The 19,165-nt window shown below is 51.0% G+C and overlaps 1 protein-coding gene across 3 annotated transcripts in view; it reads left to right on the forward strand.

The window, feature by feature from the left end:
* The window catches only part of ACACB (acetyl-CoA carboxylase beta), a 122,681-nt gene that overhangs the window by 50,919 nt on the left and 52,597 nt on the right, over positions 1-19,165 (forward strand). For all 3 annotated transcript variants that reach the window (XM_036085976.2, XM_078060860.1, XM_078060861.1), the window contains 10 exons: positions 1,152-1,313; positions 2,639-2,802; positions 5,104-5,254; positions 5,366-5,469; positions 6,455-6,536; positions 8,833-8,978; positions 10,235-10,385; positions 11,894-12,028; positions 14,629-14,775; positions 18,714-18,902. In XM_036085976.2, the coding sequence (XP_035941869.2) occupies positions 1,152-1,313; positions 2,639-2,802; positions 5,104-5,254; positions 5,366-5,469; positions 6,455-6,536; positions 8,833-8,978; positions 10,235-10,385; positions 11,894-12,028; positions 14,629-14,775; positions 18,714-18,902 (1,431 nt within the window). The remainder of the gene's footprint in view (positions 1-1,151; positions 1,314-2,638; positions 2,803-5,103; positions 5,255-5,365; positions 5,470-6,454; positions 6,537-8,832; positions 8,979-10,234; positions 10,386-11,893; positions 12,029-14,628; positions 14,776-18,713; positions 18,903-19,165) is intronic.

Consider the following 19,165-nt stretch of genomic DNA (forward strand, 5'->3'; position numbering starts at 1 on the left):
CGATCCCAGGACCCCGGGATCATGACCCGAGCCGAAGGCAGATGCCCAACTGACTGAGCCACCCAGGCGCTCCCAGCCCCTTATAAAATTTTAATATACAGATATATTGTATGTTTTTACTGTAGATATATCTGTGACTGATACATACAGAGTAAGATCGTTTCATCCCCAAGAGCAAATATTTGTCCCCCTGCGGGGCAGTATTGCCCTCATTGAGAACTCATGACCCAGAGTTAGGAACTCCTGCACGAATGGGAACTCAAATGTTTAAAACGTATGAATGTATGACTCCCTCCTTCCTTTCCTGCCTGCCTTCCTCCCTCCGTCAGCATTTTTATTGTTTTCTATTTTGTCTTTTTTTTTTTTTTTTTAGTTTGGAAAATTTCAGGAATGTTACAAGGATTGCGCAGCTACCCCCCATCCCCTGTGCCTCAACCCACTGGTTGTTAACCTCTGCCACATTTGTGTTCTTTCTATTCGTGTCTCGGTGTAATTTTTTTTTTTTTTTTTTTTGGTTTAACTTTTTGAGAGATGTTTTGACTTGAACGTTCATGGTGCTTTGCCTCTACTTGAGTAAAAGGACCTCCTAAGAACAACATCATTCTTTTAAGAAAGAAAGAGAGAGAAAGAAAGAAAGGAAGAAAGAACAAGATCATTCTGGCACAATACCACAATATAAAATGATGGCGATTGGAAAATAAACCACTGATGCCACTGCACATCTATCTAAAATTAAAAGTATAAAATTAAAAAAGTTTTTTTTACATTTCTTATTTTTTTTAAAGATTTTATTCATTTCTTTGAGAGAGAGAGTGCATGAGCAGGGAAGAGGGGCAGTGGGAGAGGGAGAAGCAGGCCCCCCATGGAGCAGGGAGCCCGATGCAGGGCTCGATCCCAGGACCCCGGGATCATGACCTGAGCCGAAGGCAGATGCTTCACCGACTGAGCCACCCAGGCGTCCCTTCTGTCTTTCTCTTGCTTTGCTTCTCCTGCCACCATGTGGCACAGTGTCATGTGCTCAGCAGGTGCTCAGGATACCTGAGATCATTCACTGCACCCCTCCTCCAGGGCATCTAGCAGTGCGCTCCATGTCTGGGGGCCAGGGTGCTCGTGGGGACTGACAGTCCGCGGGATGGATTTCTTCATTTCAGATTGCCATGGGGGTGCCGCTGCACCGGCTCAAGGATATCCGGCTTCTCTACGGAGAGTCGCCGTGGGGGGTGACGCCCATTTCGTTTGACACTCCTGCCAACCCTCCGCTCGCCCGAGGCCATGTCATCGCGGCCAGAATCACCAGTGAGAACCCCGATGAGGCAAGTTTTGGGGGGCCCCCGCGCCTGCCATCCCCAGGCTCCCGGTGTGGGGCAGAGCCTGAACGTTAGCTTTGGATGAGACGCCCAGGCTTCTCGGAGTACAGACAGGGAAACCGTGGCGTGGGAAGGCAGTGGTTTATTGACGGGAAGTGTGTGCTAGGCACCGGGGCAGATCCTTTGTGCCTCTCGTTGCTCATGGACAGGACAGCTCGAGAGGTTAGGGTCCTGCTTCGTGCCTTCAACCTGCTGAGGCCATGACCAAGCCCCACAGTTGGACCCTATGGGCCACGTCCATCTTTGGGACAAGCAGCCAGCTTTAGAACCCGGGTCCTTGGTTTTCTGCCGCCCCCCCTCCCTGTACTCTTTCCTGGAGTCTGGTCCCTTGTAAGGAGTTCCTTTGTGACTTGTTCTTCTTTGTGCCTCGAGAAACCAGCCAGCTGGTATCTGTCACATGCTTACTTATGGATGACTGTTACATCATCTCCATAACCTACCACAACCTCATTGTTCAGTGATTACATTTAAGAAACTTGGGATAAGAGAAGTTTGTCTCCCCCTCCTCCCCTTTTAATTAAAGAATTGTAAGCTATGGTAGTTCTATCAGCTTGGCATCTTTGGCTACAAACAATGGACTCTGGTGGTGGACACGCGAAATGGGAATTTTTTAGGGGGATGATGGCTTGTTTACAGGTGCTGGGGAGGACGAAGGGACTCGGAGTGGAAATAGCCCGGGCACCTGGAATTCTCCATCTCTCAAAACAGATGCCTCCACTACACACATCCAGAGCCCTAATCCCAGCGAGAGGGTCTGCGTCCACCCCCCCTTACCAAAATTATACTCAGGGGGATGGGCCTTCTGCCCCACCCCCACCCCCCATAAGCAAATTAGGTGTGTGTTCGCATCACATTGCTTTATCTGCTGGCTTTTTCATAATCCCGGAATTCGAAATCCAACCCCTCTTCTCTTTCATTTAAACTTTTTATGACTGACAATGTCAAGTTTATGAAATCAGAATGAACTTTCCCTCAGTTCCATCAGTGAACGGCATTTCCCCCTATTGTTTCTGTACCTCCTCCCCCCATCCCAACATGGTTATTTATTTTTATAGTTTTTTTTTAAGTAAAAATTACATGCATGCATGGACGTCTTGACATGGGTACACCCTCACCCCTAGTGAGAGAGATCAACGGTCTATTGATCACACTAAGCTTTGGGTTGTGGTGGGGGTTCTTCTTGGGTTTGTCTAGGATTTAATTCTGATGCAAATATATCTGGTGTGATGATTCCCCCCCCCCCAACTTTGCTTTTGCTGTTCTGACTCTAGGGGTTTAAGCCAAGCTCTGGAACGGTTCAGGAACTGAATTTCCGGAGCAACAAGAACGTGTGGGGTTATTTCAGCGTGGCGGCTGCTGGTGGCTTACACGAATTTGCTGATTCCCAGTTCGGGCACTGCTTCTCCTGGGGAGAGAACCGGGAAGAGGCCATTTCGTTAGTATCTCCCTGCTCCCCTCCTTCTTTCCCTCCTTCCTTCCAGAAGCTAAAAGCCTGGGGCTCAGATGCAGCATTACGTCAGGAGGTAAAGGAGTGAAGCACGAGCAGACCCTGTCTTAAATGCCCTTTGCTGACGTCCAAGGGCGAAGTCTGTCCTCTTCCTGTATCTGAGATCCATGAAGTCAAGGGAGCTCATGAGCTCACCAAGGTCATTTGGTCTTGAGCTCATTACAGCTCGCACTTGGGGGAGATCCAAAGAATGTTCGAGGGGATTCCACAATTTAAAAGGTGCCAAGTACTAGAGCTTTTTTAGAAAAAGGTGTGTGGGGGGGGACTTCTTTAAATTTAAACCTTATAAGTAGGTCCTGGAGAAACCCACATTGACAAAGGGGTTCCCAAATCCAAACACACCCCCATCTCCCGTTTTTCCTGCCTTGCCCTGAGTGCAAAAAGGTAAAAAGCAACTAACTTTGTAATTAAACATTCTTGTGTTTAAACATTCTCGTGTTTAGAGTGAAAAACCCCAAAGACTTTGTGGACATTTTGTTTAAAAAGCATTATAATCGGGGCACCTGCCTGGTTCAGTTGGTAGAGCATGCAACTCTTGATCTCGGAATTGTAAGTTCAAGCCCCACATTGGGTGTAGAGCTTACTTTAAAATAAAATCTTCAGGGGTGCCTGGCTGGCTCAGTTGGTTAAGCATCTGGCTTGATTTTGGCTCAGGTCATGATCTCAGGGTCGTGAGATCAAGCCCTGCATGGGGTTCCTTGCTGAGCATGGAGCCTGCTTAGGATTTTCTCTCTTCTGACCCCCCCACTCTCTCTCTTTCTCTGTAAAAAAAATTTTTTTAAATCTTTTTAAAAAATTTAGAACATAATAAAAAGCATTAAAATCTAGCCACTAGGGCACTTAGTCATGAATTAAATTGAGTTGGGTGATTGTGATGAGTGGGCTTTCTTTCCCAGCTTTATGTAATTAGTTTTAATCATGCTGAGTGAAAACTTGAAAGGGGAGGGAGACCAGCCATTCCAGCCCACTCTGATCTCTGATGGAAATGGCCTGTGGCTCGTCCTATGCTGGGAATGACCAGTATGGACCTTAAAAGAATTCAGAGGGAAAAATTCTGGCTTTTTTTTTTTTTTTTTTTGAGAGAGAGCACAAGTGGGGAGGGGCAGAGGGAGAGGGAGAGAACCTTAAGCAGGCTCCCCACTGAGCACAGAGCCTAACGCAGGGGATCTCACCACCGTGAGATCATGACCTGAGCAGAAATCTTGTCGGCCACTTAACCGACGGAGCCACCCAGGCGCCGCTCATAGGGTCTTATAGGGGGATCAGCTGTGCCAGCTTCCCCGGGACTGAGGGTGTCCCAGGATTTGGGATTTCTCACTGCTAAAACTGGGCACATCCTGAGCAAATTGGGACAAGTTGGTCACCCTCGAGCCCAATAGCCTGATGCTTACATGCAGACTCCCCGTGCCGCACCTGACTTCCCGACACTACTGACGTGCTCATCTGACCTCACTGCATCTTTATTTCCCTGGCCCCGAACTGGGGTTGTTCTTGCCCCTTTGCCACACCTGCTGAATGCACGCAGGAACGTCATGACAGGTGTAAAAGCTCTCCTCTCCCAGGTAGGGAATGGTTCTAATGCCTCTTTCTATGGTACAAAACACTCTCCGGTTATTTCCTAAGAAGTGGGGGCTTCAGCCCTTTGGACTGAAGCCCTCTTTGGGGAGAGGCCACCCCTCTGGGAAATAGGAGGTGGTGACCAACCAAGCACATGTGGACAGGTGACCGCCACACCCTGGGTGGGGTAACAGTGTTGGCCTTCCGTAGATGCACCTCGTGCATACCCTGCAGAGCAGCTATGTGGACAGCCAGGGGGTGGCACCTGCTCTGGGATACGGGGATTTGAGTAGGTCCAGCTGCAGAGAGGCAGAGCGACCGGCAGTGGTTAATAATAATTACAATCACGGTCATTAATCATGTTCATAGCAGCTGACCTTATTTATCAGTGACTAGGCGCTTTATATGGATTGTCTCATTTTAATCCTCCAGCACCCGTGTGAAGTTAGGGTTATTTCCCCGTTTTCCAGATGAGGAAACTGAGTCCCAGAGCGGTTAAGTCACTTGCCCAAGATTGCCTGACCAGCAAATGCTGGAGCCGAGATTGACAGATGGGCTGCTGGACTCAGGCCCCTCTCTCAGCTGTGCTATTCTGGGCTCCCTGAGAACCAGGCAGGAGCTCTGTTGACACATATTAATTTGGAAAACAATCCATGTGCCTTTCCCCTCAAGGAACATGGTGGTGGCTTTGAAGGAACTGTCCATCCGGGGCGACTTCAGGACCACCGTGGAGTATCTCATCAATCTGCTGGAGACCGAGCGCTTCCAGAACAACGACATCGACACAGGCTGGTTGGATCACCTCATCGCCGAGAAAGTGCAGGTGGGGAGCTGCACGCTTCTCCCCTCAGGGTCACGGAGCCCCCTCTCCCCCACCTCCCGCCTCTCTGTGGGCTTGGTCACCACCAACACTGAAGCATGGAGTCTCTCCTAGGCCGAGAAGCCAGATATCATGCTTGGGGTGGTGTGCGGAGCCTTGAATGTGGCCGATGCGATGTTCAGAACATGCATGACGGATTTCTTACACTCGCTGGAAAGGTAGGGTGCAAGGGTAATTCCCCCCCCCGCCCCCCCACTGTGGGATGCGTGTTAGTGGCAAGTAAGGCAGATAACCAGCCAGCGGACAATTAGGGAGTCCCTCCTGTGTGCTTACCTCTGAAATTCCTCGCCTCTGAACCGAGGCTGCCTGGGAGGAGGCCACCGGCGGAGGGGGGAATTCTCCAGGCAGCCGGTAGATGGTAGGCAGAGCGCTGTGGGCTTATTCATGCTGACTTGTGTAAGGTACTCCATAGTGCTTGAGCTCAGAGAGGAGGTGGATTTGAGAAGCAAAGCGGGTGCTAGGTCAGCTCTGCAAATGTTCCTTCTGGACCCTCGCCTGAGTCAGGCATGGCTGGTGAAGTGGACCAGCCCAGAAGCAGCTGGGTGCTCACTCTTAGGATGGGCCAGCGTTTCTCAGCCCCGGCCCCCTTGACATTTTGAGCTGATTGATTTTTTTTATTACGGGGGCTGTCCTGTGCACTGTGGGAAGTTAGCAGGAGTCCCCCCTCTCTCCGCCAGGAGTCACCACAATCAAGTATGTTTCCAGACATGGCCAAATGTCCTGGGGTAGAGGCAGGAATCACCCCCAGAGACACTGTGATGGGCAAATGAAGCTACCGAAACAACTTTAAAAAGACAAGAGCCGTTAGCGTGTGGTCATTGTGCTTATGCAGACTAATAGAGTCGCAGTACGTGTGTCGCTTTCCTTCCCACGTGGGGAGTTTTTTCCGAGAACGGGCGTTACGGGATTTTGCTTCCTGGAAAGCCCTTTTGAAATTTCTCACCCTTCAGCAAGTGCTGTTCCCTTAAGTTCTGAGCAACGTCCCGTTTCGCGCCTTTTCATCGGATTTAGCTTTTTAAATACAGCCAGATGTGTCGGTGCTTAGGCGAGGCAAAGAGCTGGGTGATTTGTTTAAATCCAGAGGGTGGCCCTAGCGTTCTCGTTCATTCCCACAGCCGACCGCGAGTCTGTCTTTTCTTTCAGGGGCCAGGTCCTTCCTGCAGCTTCTCTGCTGAACATCGTGGATGTGGAATTAATTTATGGAGGTGTTAAGTACATCCTCAAGGTGAAGGCCCCGGGTTTCTCGGATGTCTCCAGCACTCTGGAGGCTGGTGGGAGTTTTTCTTTCTGGAGTGGACTTGCTCGTGCATGGGTCCCGGGACTCCCCAGGCAGTCCCGTGCCCTTGAAACCTAAGCACTTTGGGTTTGGCACATGCAGGCTTGAGCAATACGCACAGCGGACAGCAGAGCGTGTATTCGTGTCCCGGGGCTCAGGTAGCAAAGTGCCATGAGCCGGTGGCTTCAGACAACAGAAGTGGGTTCTCTCAGAGTCTGGAGGCCAGAGTCTAAAATCAAGGTGTCAGCTGGGCCCTGGTCTCTTTGAAGTCTCCAGGAAAGAATCTGTTTCATGCTCTCCTAGCTCCTGGTGGTTGTGGGGCCGTCCTTGGTGTTCCGTGGCTGGTAGCCTGTCACTCCAAGCCATGCCTTTGGCTTCATACGCTGCCTTTTCTGTGTGCGTGTGTGTGTGTGTGTGTGTGTGCGTGTGTGTGTGTATCTACATTGTCTTCCTTCTGTGTGTCTCTGCTCTGAAGAACACCACTCAGATCGCATTCCTAAATTCCCACCCTACCCCATCTAACTAACTACATTTGCAAAGACACTATTTCCAAGTAAAGTCACACGCCGAGGTGCCCGGAAGGACATGAATTTGGGGGCATGATAGCCAGTCCAGTACGGAGCGTGAGCAGGACCTTTGCTGAGCCAGCATAGCGTGTGGGTCTGTCTCCAGGGGCTGTGGGAGGCCAGCTCTGTCCTGTGTGTCTACACCAAAGGTCAACGTATGGCTTTCTGATCTCTCCCTGGCCCACCTTGGGCTTCCCTGGGGGTTTACTCGGCATTGCTGTCCTCTGTCAGAAGTATCCAGTTACCCTTCCTGGGGCATCTGAGGTCATTTCAGCAGAGAATATCAGAGTATCTGAGATGTGTGGGCACAGGATCAGGCCCTGGGTCCAGGTCAGGGTGACCCGTGGGGGCCAAGTGTCCCCAAGAAGCAAAGGCCTCCTTCTCAGGAGGGAAAAGATAACAGAACTCGAGTCTGCCTTTGAGGCAGAATTTTTATATTCTGTTACTTTATTTTTAAGATGACTAAGCACATGTTACACTTCCAGCTTTGGGGATTTTCAGGGTTGGTGTAGTCAAACAAGCATGTTCTCCATGGGAGCCTGCCATAAAACCACTCCTCTTTACCCCTCCATGCTTCCTGGCTGTTTTGGGGGCCTGGTTCCCCCAGCATGATTTTAAATATGACACATGCTTACTGTATAAAATTTAAAAATTTCAAAAAAGCATAAAGCATCAGAAGAACAAACCCATCGTGTGTTGACCCTGGGAGGCAATCCCCATTAACGTTTCAGCACATGTCTTCTAATTCTTTGTTCCTTACGCACTGATTTTGCAAAGTTGAGATCATGGTGCGAATTCTGTTTTACTGCTTTGATGTTATCATGGCATAAAGTTTTCCCGTGCTGTTAACAAGTTTTCTTAATATCATTTTGATGTCTAGAGCCAACGGTCCAATGGAACTTTCCGTAGGAACAGAAATGTTCTATATCTGTGCTCTCCAGTATGACCACCTGTGGCTACTGAGCCCCGAGGAACTGAATTTTATATATGATTTAAGTTAAATTAATTTACACGTAAATAGCCAGAGCCTAGGTCCGGGCTGCTCTATTTGACAGTGCGGGTCTAGAGATTCCACTGCAAGGTTGTAGGATAGCTAGTTTGTGTCTCAGTCTTACTGTTACCATGAATAATGTTGCAATAAACATTCCTCGGTTTCTTGCTACCTCTTGTCTCAACATACGTATCTTAGAGGTGGAGGGCTCTTTAGGGTGTTCTGTTTTCTGAGCGAGCACACCCACAGTGAACCCAGGGCTGGTATGTCAGATCAAAGTGCAGAGTTGAGGCCAGGGCCTGGCCACCTGTGCCTCTCTCGAGGCTCCCAAACGTCTCACGTGCCCCTGGGCAGAGCTGGGTCTGGGGAGGGCGGAATCCTGGTCACTGGTGGAGTTTCCAGGGCTGTCTCATCCACAGTGAGACACTCCCCCCTACCCCCACCTTCCCTGCTGCTCAGGGTGGCCCTGCTTGGGGCTGATGCTTAGAGGCAGGAATGAGAAGGGCATGTGATTGGCAGGAGATGACCAGGCTGAACTACACCCACAGCTGTTGGCCATTAGCCACCGCCCCCCACTAGCCCTTGCTCCCAGTGGTGATGGTTGGGGGGGGGGGAAGATGGTGCTCTGGGGCCCAGGGACAAGAAGGCCTCCTGAATTCAGGCAGGGACACTGAGCCTGTCCCCGCAGGTGGCCCGGCAATCTCTGACCATGTTCATCCTCATCATGAACGACTGTCACATCGAGATCGACGCCCACCGGCTAAGCGATGGGGGGTTGCTACTGTCCTATAATGGTAACAGCTATACCACCTACATGAAAGAAGAGTTTGACAGGTACATGGACGTGGGGGGAGGGCGCGCGGCGTAGAGCCACGCTTTCCCGTGGGGCTCAAAGATATAAAGCCAGCTATGTGCAGCCCAGGGGTCTTAGATAAAGTACCTTCTCCAGCAAATTCTGGGGCCCATGGAGAGGTTAATCTCTTGGCTGGACATCCACAAAACTGGCAGATGTTTTGGGGAGGTTCCCAAGAGGCCCGCTCCTAGTAATGTGGGAGGATCCAGAGCCGAATGGGCCGTGACTCCCAGCTCCAGGGCCTGCGAGGCATGTGACAGCGTGTCAGCTGCTGCTTGTCTGAGCTGCAGTGGCCACAGCCATCTGAGCTCAGGCCTGGAGGAGATACAGCCATCCAGTTAGGGCGACAGCTACTTGTACCGGGCACAGGGCTGGGTACTGGGATAAGACCATGGTCATGTTGGCAAACATGACACATTCAGCAAGCAGAAGGGGCAGGACCGGTCACTGTGCACCTGGATAAGCGAAATGCAGGATGCCCTGGAAGCACTTAGCATGGAGGCACCATGAGATTCCCCGCCCCCTCCCCGCCCCGCAAAGACCCTCCCTTTCCAGTGCATCTGACCACACTGAGCTCGTACGTACAATGAAGTGTAGACCAGCCGGGCTGAGCGGGCAGCACAGACTTCTTCCCCGCCTCCAGCCAAGGAGAGTCAGGCGGGAGCTGGGGGTGGGGGTGGGCTGGGGTGCACCACAGACCCCAGGCCTGCAGCAGCTCCACTTAGAGAATTGTCTCCCTTCCCAAACCTCGAAGTTTTGGAAGAAGGCAGACTGGATTCATCCCAGCCAGAGCACTGTTTTATTACCTCTTTTTCAGCCATGTTCTGTCTGCCAAGAATATTCAAGATTATGATAGGCTTCCCCCCCCCCCCCGCCCCCGACCTGCCCCAGGGACATACTCTCCCCAGTTCAGTTATAAGGTGAAGGCTTAAAGTTGGTAAATATTTTTCAGATAATATCGATGGCCTTCTTCATGCCTCTTAGAATTGTATCAGTAAAAGGAACTGGTTTTCAGCGGGAAAAGGGTCATACCCTTTGTTCACCCCATTCATTCCCAGTATCTCTACGGTAACCATCAGACGCTGGCATTTGGGCAAGTGGAATCCCGCAGATCACACACAGGGTGGGAGGACACTCTGGGCTGCCTTCAGGAAGGGGAAAACACTGTCGAAAGCCAGACTTGGGCACACTGGGTTGATGGTCCTCCGTCCACCTGCCCGCCCCTTCTGTCTCCCAGCTACCGTATTACCATCGGCAACAAGACGTGTGTGTTTGAGAAGGAGAACGATCCCACGGTCCTGAGAGCCCCTTCGGCTGGGAAGCTAATGCAGTACATGGTGGAGGACGGGGGCCACGTTGAGGCTGGGAGCAGCTACGCCAACATGGAGGTGAGTACGGGGCTGGCCCTCCACTCCCCTCCCCGAGGCAGGGCCATCCCTCCCGCATTGCAGCTGCACCCCTGGACCCGAGCCGGTGGGCCTCCCCTCTCCCCTGGGCCACCATCTGCTGATTCCTCAGAGGGCCACTGTGTGGGGTTCAGCCCCAATTCTCTGCAGTATTCAAAGGGAAAACCTCAAAAATGTACACCTCCGTAGGAGCAAGGAAGGGCGGGTTAAGAATAACCATGGCAGTGGGCGCCTGGGTGGCTCAGTTGGTTAAGCAACTGCCTTCGGCTCAGGTCATGATCCTGGAGTCCCGGGATCGAGTCCCGCATCAGGCTCCCTGCTTAGCAGGGAGTCTGCTTCTTCCTCTGATCCTCCCCGCCTCTCATGCTCTCTATCTCTCATTCTCTCTCTCTCTCTCAAATAAATAAATAAAATCTTTAAAAAAAAAAAAAAAAAAAAGAATAACCATGGCAGTGATTGAAAAAGCTATAAGCTGACACTTACAAAGCGCTTGGCATGTGCAGGTGCTATTCTAGGTATTTTACCTGTTGGATTACCTTCTGTCATCCTCCCAGCAATCACAGGAGATGGGCACAGATAGGATCCCCATTTTACACGTGAAGAAACGGGGCCCAGGCAGGCTAAGGAACTCAAGGTCCCCCAGAGCTGGGGTTCACACCTGGCCTCCATTCCATGCTGCCAGGGTCAATAATAATGATAATTATCGACAATGAAAATACGGCAGCAGTAGGAGCTCACGCTTGCCGGCCTCCCGCCATGCACCGGGCTCCTCCTGAGCAGCCCTTATAAGAGCCCTATGAGGTGAGACTGTCATTCTTCCCCATTCGACAGTAGGGGAAACTGAGGCTCAGAGAGGGGAAGGCACCTGCTGGAGGTCACAGAAGGATGGGTGGAGCGCTGGGGTTCCAGCCCAGCTCTGTCTTGGGTGCCCAAGCTGTGAACCACTGAGCAAGAGGAGTGCAGTCCTGACTGTAGCCCACACCGTGGTAACCAAATGCATCACGTCCACGCGTGCAGACGCTCAGAGAGGTACGGGGAGCACATTCTTCATTTCACCAAAGGTTCCCCAGAGGGTTTTCTCACTGCCTTTAAAAAAGGAGCCAGCCACAAAATGCACCATGTTTTGGAATGTGTGTGTTAAGCACCCCCACACAGGATGATTTAACAGTATTTCTAAGAGAGAGGCTTTACTTTACAAATACAGATCAGTTTCCATGCCTGTGAAATGGGTACAATAAATAACCTGCCCCCCCTTGCTGGCTTTGCAGATGGAAATAATTCATGAACAGCACTGAGCCTGGCACAGAGCAGGCTTCTGGCAAATGCGAGTTCCCTCCCTCCTTTACACTTGAACTCTGCCCAGGGAGTCCTTCTATTTAAATGACCAAGCACCTGCTGCTCCAGAGTCCTAGTTCTGGGGGACTCTAGTTGTCACACACACACAAGCCAGTTCTGCTGGGCTCGTCTGATTTCTCCTTCCTGCAAAACAGGTAATGAAGATGATCATGACCCTGAACGTGCAGGAAAGCGGCCGGGTGAAGTACATCAAGCGCCCGGGGGCCATGCTCGAAGCAGGCTGTGTGGTGGCCAGGCTGGAGCTCGATGACCCTTCCAAAGTGCACCCGGTATGTCGCACCCCAGCGCGGCCACCCCGGCTGGCTCAGGAGTGTTCGCAGTTCTTTGTGTTCTGGGAGTGGAGCTGCTGGATGCTCCCGGCTCTTGTCCTGCCTCTGTGAGCCCCCAGCAGCCTGTGTGATGGGTACGGAAGCATGGCCACCTTTGCTCATGCCCCTCACGCCAGCAGCCCGCCAGCCCACCCAGAGTAAAACTCAGATTGCATACCGTAATAATATTGAGTTATTAACATATAATTACAAAGAATAGATAATATTGTTACAACGGATGAAGCAGTATTGATACATTATTACTCCCTGACGTCCCTACGTTATGCACATTTCCTTAGTGGTCACGTTTAAGCGGTAAGATATACAATGTGAAATTCAGCATCGGAACCGTTTGGAAGTGTGCAGTTCAGTGGCATTAAGTGCATTCACACTGTTGTGCGACCAGCACCGCCATCCGTGTCTAGAACTTTCTCAGCTTCCCGAACTGAAACTCTTAACACCCATTAAACACGAACTCCCCGTTCCTCCCTCCCCCAGCCCCTAGCAGTTGCTCTCACTGTCTCTCTGAATCTGGCTTACTCGAGGAACCTCCTATTAGTGGAATTGTACAATACTTGTCTTTTTGTGGCCGGCTTATTTCACTTAGAATAACGTCCTCAAGGCTCATCCATGTGCTAGCAGGTGTCCGTACTTCATTCCCTTTTAAGGCCGAGTAATATTCCATGGTACGTATAGCATCCATCTTGTTTATCCAGTCATCCATCGATGGACACTTGGGTTGCTTCGGTCTTTTGGCTGTTGTGAATCATGCCGCAGTGAACACGACTGTATGATTTCTTTAGTTTTTACCCAAATCCAGAAACCCATCCAGGTTAGTGTATTACGTAGAGTTGCCCTTTCTCCTTAGACTCCTTTTTTGACCACCCTTTAAAAAATGGCACACACACACACACCTGACCTTACACTCCCCATCCTCCTGCCCTGCTATCCTTCCCTCCCTGGTACTGTCATTCGTGATCAGACAGACGACTTTTCTCACTGATTGTCCCATTGGTCCCAATTTTTGGCATCCGCTAGATTGGAAGCACCAAGAGACCAGTGCATTTTGTCTTTCTCGCCCCCTGCTAGATTCCCAGTGCCTAAAACAGGGCAGGCATGTAGTAGGTGCTGCAAAGATATTTTTTGGATGTATATACAGAGGTTCGGGTGCTGTGGGGGCAGCACCCCCTCCTTGGGACCAGCAGAGGGGGTACTAGAGTATCTGTGATATGTATGGCCCTGAAGTCAAGCTCAAGGGGGACTTCCAATTTAGATTCTTATAATTAATTGTTAAGCCTTCCCATGAAACTGGGAGTTCTGAGGTCAAGGACTACTTTCTTCTTCATCACTGTATTCTTGGTGCCTAGCACGGTGCGTGGGTCATATGGGTACTCAGAAAAAAGCAGGTCTTGCTGCTGAATGAATGAGCGTTTACACCCTCCTAAGCAAAGTATGCATATGGAGAGGTAGTCATTCATGCCTGTATCGTGTTTTTTTTCTGTAATAATTAGTATATATGCCAGGGGAGGAGGGGGGAAAGCTGGTAAGATCATTGAAAAAAGAACCACATTGCCTCTTTTTTCCAGAATATTCTATCAGTTTCCTTCTCATTTTTTCGTTATTCTCTGTAGAGGCTTCCCAAAGCCAGAAATAGACTGAACCTTTTCAGATCACCAGAAAGGTGTGTGTGCCTGCATGCGATTCCTTTCAGCAACCATTTTCTGCGCCAGGTTCATGAGGCAGGGCCCGGCCACCAGTCCCTGGGGGTTCACGTTTGCCTATGAGATGCACCCTTGTCATTCAGCTCAGGAAGTGCAATAAGAGGGGGCTGCCCTTGGCCCACGCTGTGGGTGCCCAGCTGGAGAAGCCAGCACCAGATTGTGGAGAAGGAGACCCTCCAGTTCATCTCGAAGGACGAGACAAGCCCACAGGGTTGGGACAGAGGAAGGGGCAGGGAGCTGAGGGTTCCAGGCCAGCAAAATAGCTCATCCCAAAGCTCCTGGGTCTCAGGGCTGCACGTAGGAAGTGTTCAGTGGACATTTGTAGGATGAATGAATAAACAAATGGGCTCCTGGGGTCAGGGTTGCCCCTTGGGGAGCTTTTCGGGGGTTTTTTTGGTTCTCTAAGGCTAAATGTTTATGATATACAAAAAGCTGGGACATTTGCATGAGAATTTCCTTAATTTCCATCCTGCTGGTTGTTTATCTTCGGGATTCAATAAAGATGGAAAATAAATAGGGAAAACAGGGAGATAATTTTGATTAGAAAGCAGAGCAAAACAAAAGAATCTAACTTCCTCCAAAATCACTGGGAGTGCGTAACAAGGGACTATGGCATTCTCCGGGGGTGTGGGGGGGGCGGAATTGGGAAACCCACATCTGGGTGGGGTTTTAGCAATTTTGACTTTCCAGTGTGTGTTCTTGTGGGGTTTTTTGTTCTTCCCTCAGGCTTCATCCTGATTGTATTGTGGACTGTACTGGTAGATCTGCCTCGCCCCTCCGTTTCTCTCCTCTCACTCAGGAGGCAGGTGTCCTTGACCTCTGGTTTTTGTGTCTCCTCAGGCCAAGCCATTCACAGGAGCGCTCCCTTCCCAGCAAACTCTGCCCATAATGGGAGAGAAACTGCACCAGGTTTTCCACAATGTCCTGGAAAACCTGACCAACGTCATGAATGGCTACTGTCTGCCGGAGCCTATTTTTAGCACAAAGGTAGGTCACGTGCAAAGGATAGGTGTGTATTCTACACACGTGTTGCAGGTCTGTGTGAAGAGCCAGGAGAGTTTATTCCATGATATCCGAGGTCTTTACTGAAGTAAGGTATGGGAAAAATGGCTAGCCCTCTGTGGACTTAGTCTCAGGAACTTCCTCAACTGATTGTAAACATCGGTGTATGTTCTCTTTGATTATAAACTGTTGTAAAAGCTATACTGTTTTTATGGAGAATGTTCGAGCAGTAAGTTAAAAAAGAAGTCCATGTGGGTCACCTCTTAAAGAGAGAACGAGGAAGTCACTTTGTTCAGAGACCCGCTGTGTTCCTTGTTCATCCCAGGGGCCCCTTGCCTACTTACTCTGTAGAGAAATAAGTTTTCACATCTGCAGACCTCAGTGAGAGATCCATGATGCTAAATTCAGTATCAGAAGTGATACGATTATCTGTCCCATCCTTTCTCAGAATAGCAAAACATGTTAGTGGTGATGCTGGTGGTGATGGTGATGATGATGATTGTGGTGATGGTAGTGTTGATGGTGATCCTGGTGGTGGTGATGGTGATGCTGGTGGTGGTGGTGATGATGATGATTGTGGTGATGGTAGTGTTGGTGGTGATCCTGGTGGTGGTGATGGTGATGCTGGTGGTGATGGTGATGATGATGATTGTGGTGATGGTAGTGTTGGTGGTGATCCTGGTGGTGTTGATGGTGATGCTGGTGGTGGTGGTGATGGTGGTGGTGGTGATGCTGGTGTTGCTGGTGGTGGTGATGGTAATGCTGGTGGTGATGGTGATGATGATGATTGTGGTGATGGTAGTGTTGATGGTGATCCTGGTGGTGTTGATGGTGATGCTGGTGGTGGTGATGCTGGTGATGGTGGTGGTGGTGATGGTGATGCTGGTGGTGATGGTGATGATGATGATTGTGGTGATGGTAGTGTTGATGGTGATCCTGGTGGTGTTGATGGTGATGCTGGTGGTGGTGATGCTGGTGATGGTGGTGGTGGTGATGGTGATGCTGGTGGTGGTGATGGTGGTGGTGGTGGTGATGGTGATGCTGGTGGTGGTGGTACTGGTAATGCTGGTGGTGGTGATGCTGGTGATGGTGGTGGTGATGGTGATGCTGGTGGTGATGCTGGTGATGCTGGTGATGGTGGTGGTGGTGATGGTGATGCTGGTGATGGTGGCGATGTTGGTGATGGTGATGCTGGTGATGCTGGTGGTGGTGGTGATGCTGGTGTTGCTGGTGGTGGTGATGGTGATGCTGGTGGTGGTGGTACTGGTAATGCTGGTGGTGGTGATGCTGGTGGTGGTGGTGATGGTGATGCTGGTGGTGATGGTGATGATGATGATTGTGGTGATGGTAGTGTTGGTGGTGATCCTGGTGGTGTTGATGGTGATGCTGGTGGTGGTGGTGATGGTGGTGGTGGTGATGCTGGTGATGGTGGTGGTGGTGATGGTGATGCTGGTGGTGATGGTGATGATGATGATTATGGTGATGGTAGTGTTGATGGTGATCCTGGTGGTGTTGATGGTGGTGGTGGTGATGGTGATGCTGGTGGTGATGGTGATGATGATGATTGTGGTGATGGTAGTGTTGATGGTGATCCTGGTGGTGTTGATGGTGATGCTGGTGGTGGTGATGCTGGTGATGGTGGTGGTGGTGATGGTGATGCTGGTGGTGATGCTGGTGATGCTGGTGATGGTGGTGGTGGTGATGGTGATGCTGGTAATGGTGGCGATGTTGGTGATGGTGATGCTGGTGATGGTGGTGATGGTGATGCTGGTGTTGCTGGTGGTGGTGATGGTGATGCTGGTGGTGATGATGATGATTGTGGTGATGGTAGTGTTGATGGTGATCCTGGTGGTGTTGATGGTGATGCTGGTGGTGGTGATGCTGGTGGTGGTGATGCTGGTGATGTGGTGATACTGGTGGTGGTGATGGTGGTGATGCTGGTGGTGGTGATGGTGATGCTGGTGATGCTGGTGGTGGTGATGCTGGTGATCCTGGTGGTGGTGATGCTGGTGATGCTGGTGATGGTGCTGGTGATGCTGGTGATGGTGGCAATGTTGGTGATGGTGATGCTGGTGATGGTGGTGGTGGTGATGCTGGTGATGCTGGTGGTGGTGGTGATGCTGGTGATGGTGGTGGTGGTGATGGTGATGCTGGTGGTGTTGGTGATGATGATGATTGTGGTGATGGTAGTGTTGATGGTGATCCTGGTGGTGTTGATGGTGATGCTGGTGGTGGTGATGCTGGTGATGTGGTGATGCTGGTGATGGTGCTGGTGATGCTGGTGGTGGTGATGCTGGTGGTGGTGCTGGTGATGCTGGTGATGTGGTGATGCTGGTGATGGTGCTGGTGATGGTGATGCTGGTGGTGGTGATGCTGGTGATGGTGATGCTGGTGATGGTGATGCTGGTGATGCTGGTGGTGGTGATGGTGATGCTGGTGATGCTGGTGGTGGTGATGCTGGTGATGCTGATGGTGATGATGCTGGTGGTGGTGGTGGTGGTGATGGTGATGCTGGTGGTGATGGTGATGATGATGATTGTGGTGATGGTAGTGTTGATGGTGATCCTGGTGGTGTTGATGGTGATGCTGGTGGTGGTGATGCTGGTGGTGGTGATGCTGGTGATGCTGATGGTGATGATGCTGGTGATGGTGGTGGTGATGATGCTGGTGATGCTGGTGGTGGTGATGCTGGTGATGCTGATGGTGATGATGCTGGTGATGGTGGTGGTGGTGATGGTGATGATGATGATTGTGGTGATGGTAGTGTTGATGGTGATCCTGGTGGTGTTGATGGTGATGCTGGTGGTGGTGATGCTGGTGATGCTGATGGTGATGATGCTGGTGATGGTGGTGGTGATGATGCTGGTGATGCTGGTGGTGGTGATGGTGGTGGTGGTGATGCTGGTGGTGGTGATGGTGGTGGTGGTGATGCTGGTGGTGGTGATGGTGATGCTGGTGGTGGTGATGCTGGTGATGCTGGTGATGGTGGTGATGATGCTGGTGATGGTAATTCTGGTGCTGGTGGTGGTGTTATTAACGGTCACCCCTTGTCTAGTACATACTGTGTCCCAACCACTACTCTAAGCACTTGAAATTTATTAAGTCATTTAGTCTTCCCAACCACCTATGATATTATTTCCACTTTACAGCTAAGGAAACTGAGGCACAAAGAGACTAAGAACCTTGCCCTGTTTCCCCAGTGAAAAGGCAAAGGTGGGATCTGACCCCGGGCCATCTGGCTTCAGAGTCCATGCGCTCAGCTCCCGTGCTGTGCCGCCTGATTGTGTGCCTGTAGATCGCTAGAACTACAACATTTATTTAGTCTTTGCACTCACTGGGGCACGCGTTCTTTCATTTTTAAACGACACAGCTCCTATGGAGTCAGGCCATTATCCTCATTCAGAGACCATCAACATTTCAGCTGCCGGGACACCCGGAGGCATTGTAGTGCCGCTGTTAAGAGTCTCTGGAGCTGAGTGGCCTGAGTTGGCTTCTCACTAGCTGGGTGACTTTGGGTAACTTCATCAACCTCTCTGTTTCAGTTTTCTCAACTGTAAAATAGGAATAACGATTATACCTACTTTGCAGGGTTGTTTCTGAGGATCGGATGAGAACATACAAATAAAGGTTTTAGAGCAGTCTGGCACTAAACATTAGCTATTCACATGGCCTCGTGTTCTCTTCCTACACCATGCCGTCTGTCTGGATGCGTGGGGGGGGGGGGTGGTGCGGGGTAACTGGGCATTGCCCTTGTAGTCAGGGGGCCATTCCACTCAGGACTGCTCCAGAGGCTGCTGGGTCTAGATGTTTGGCTCTTTGGGTACAGGGTCTGGATGGGTTGAGTGTGTCGGCTGCCCTAGGGAGGGTGGTGGTGTCCGTGCCCCCCACAGGACCTCTGGCTAATGCTGTGGTCCCCGCTTCAGCTGAAGGAGTGGGTGCAGAAGCTCATGACGACCCTCCGGCATCCATCACTGCCGCTGCTGGAGCTGCAGGAAATCATGACCAGTGTGTCCGGTCGCATCCCCGCCCCCGTGGAGAAGTCGGTCCGCAGGGTGATGGCCCAGTACGCCAGCAACATCACCTCGGTGCTGTGCCAGTTCCCCAGCCAGCAGGTGTGTGCCCCCCCGCGCCCGCCCCACTGGGGTGCCCGTGGGTGCCGCCCCAGGAACTCAACTTCTGGCCACATGGCCTCTGATCGAGCAGCCAAGATGGCGCAGGCTGAGAGTTTCCTTTTGAGCCCTTCTCTACCGACCCCCAGCACTTTCCCCAACACTGTTGAGATGAGCACGGTTACGTGGCCTTACTCCATAAAACTCGGTTTCAGAATAGCAGTTAGCAGTGGGTACAAATACAGGGAGCATTTCCCCCAACGTAC

This window comes from Halichoerus grypus, chromosome 13 (assembly GCF_964656455.1).
Source record: "Halichoerus grypus chromosome 13, mHalGry1.hap1.1, whole genome shotgun sequence".
Lineage (NCBI taxonomy): Eukaryota > Metazoa > Chordata > Mammalia > Carnivora > Phocidae > Halichoerus > Halichoerus grypus.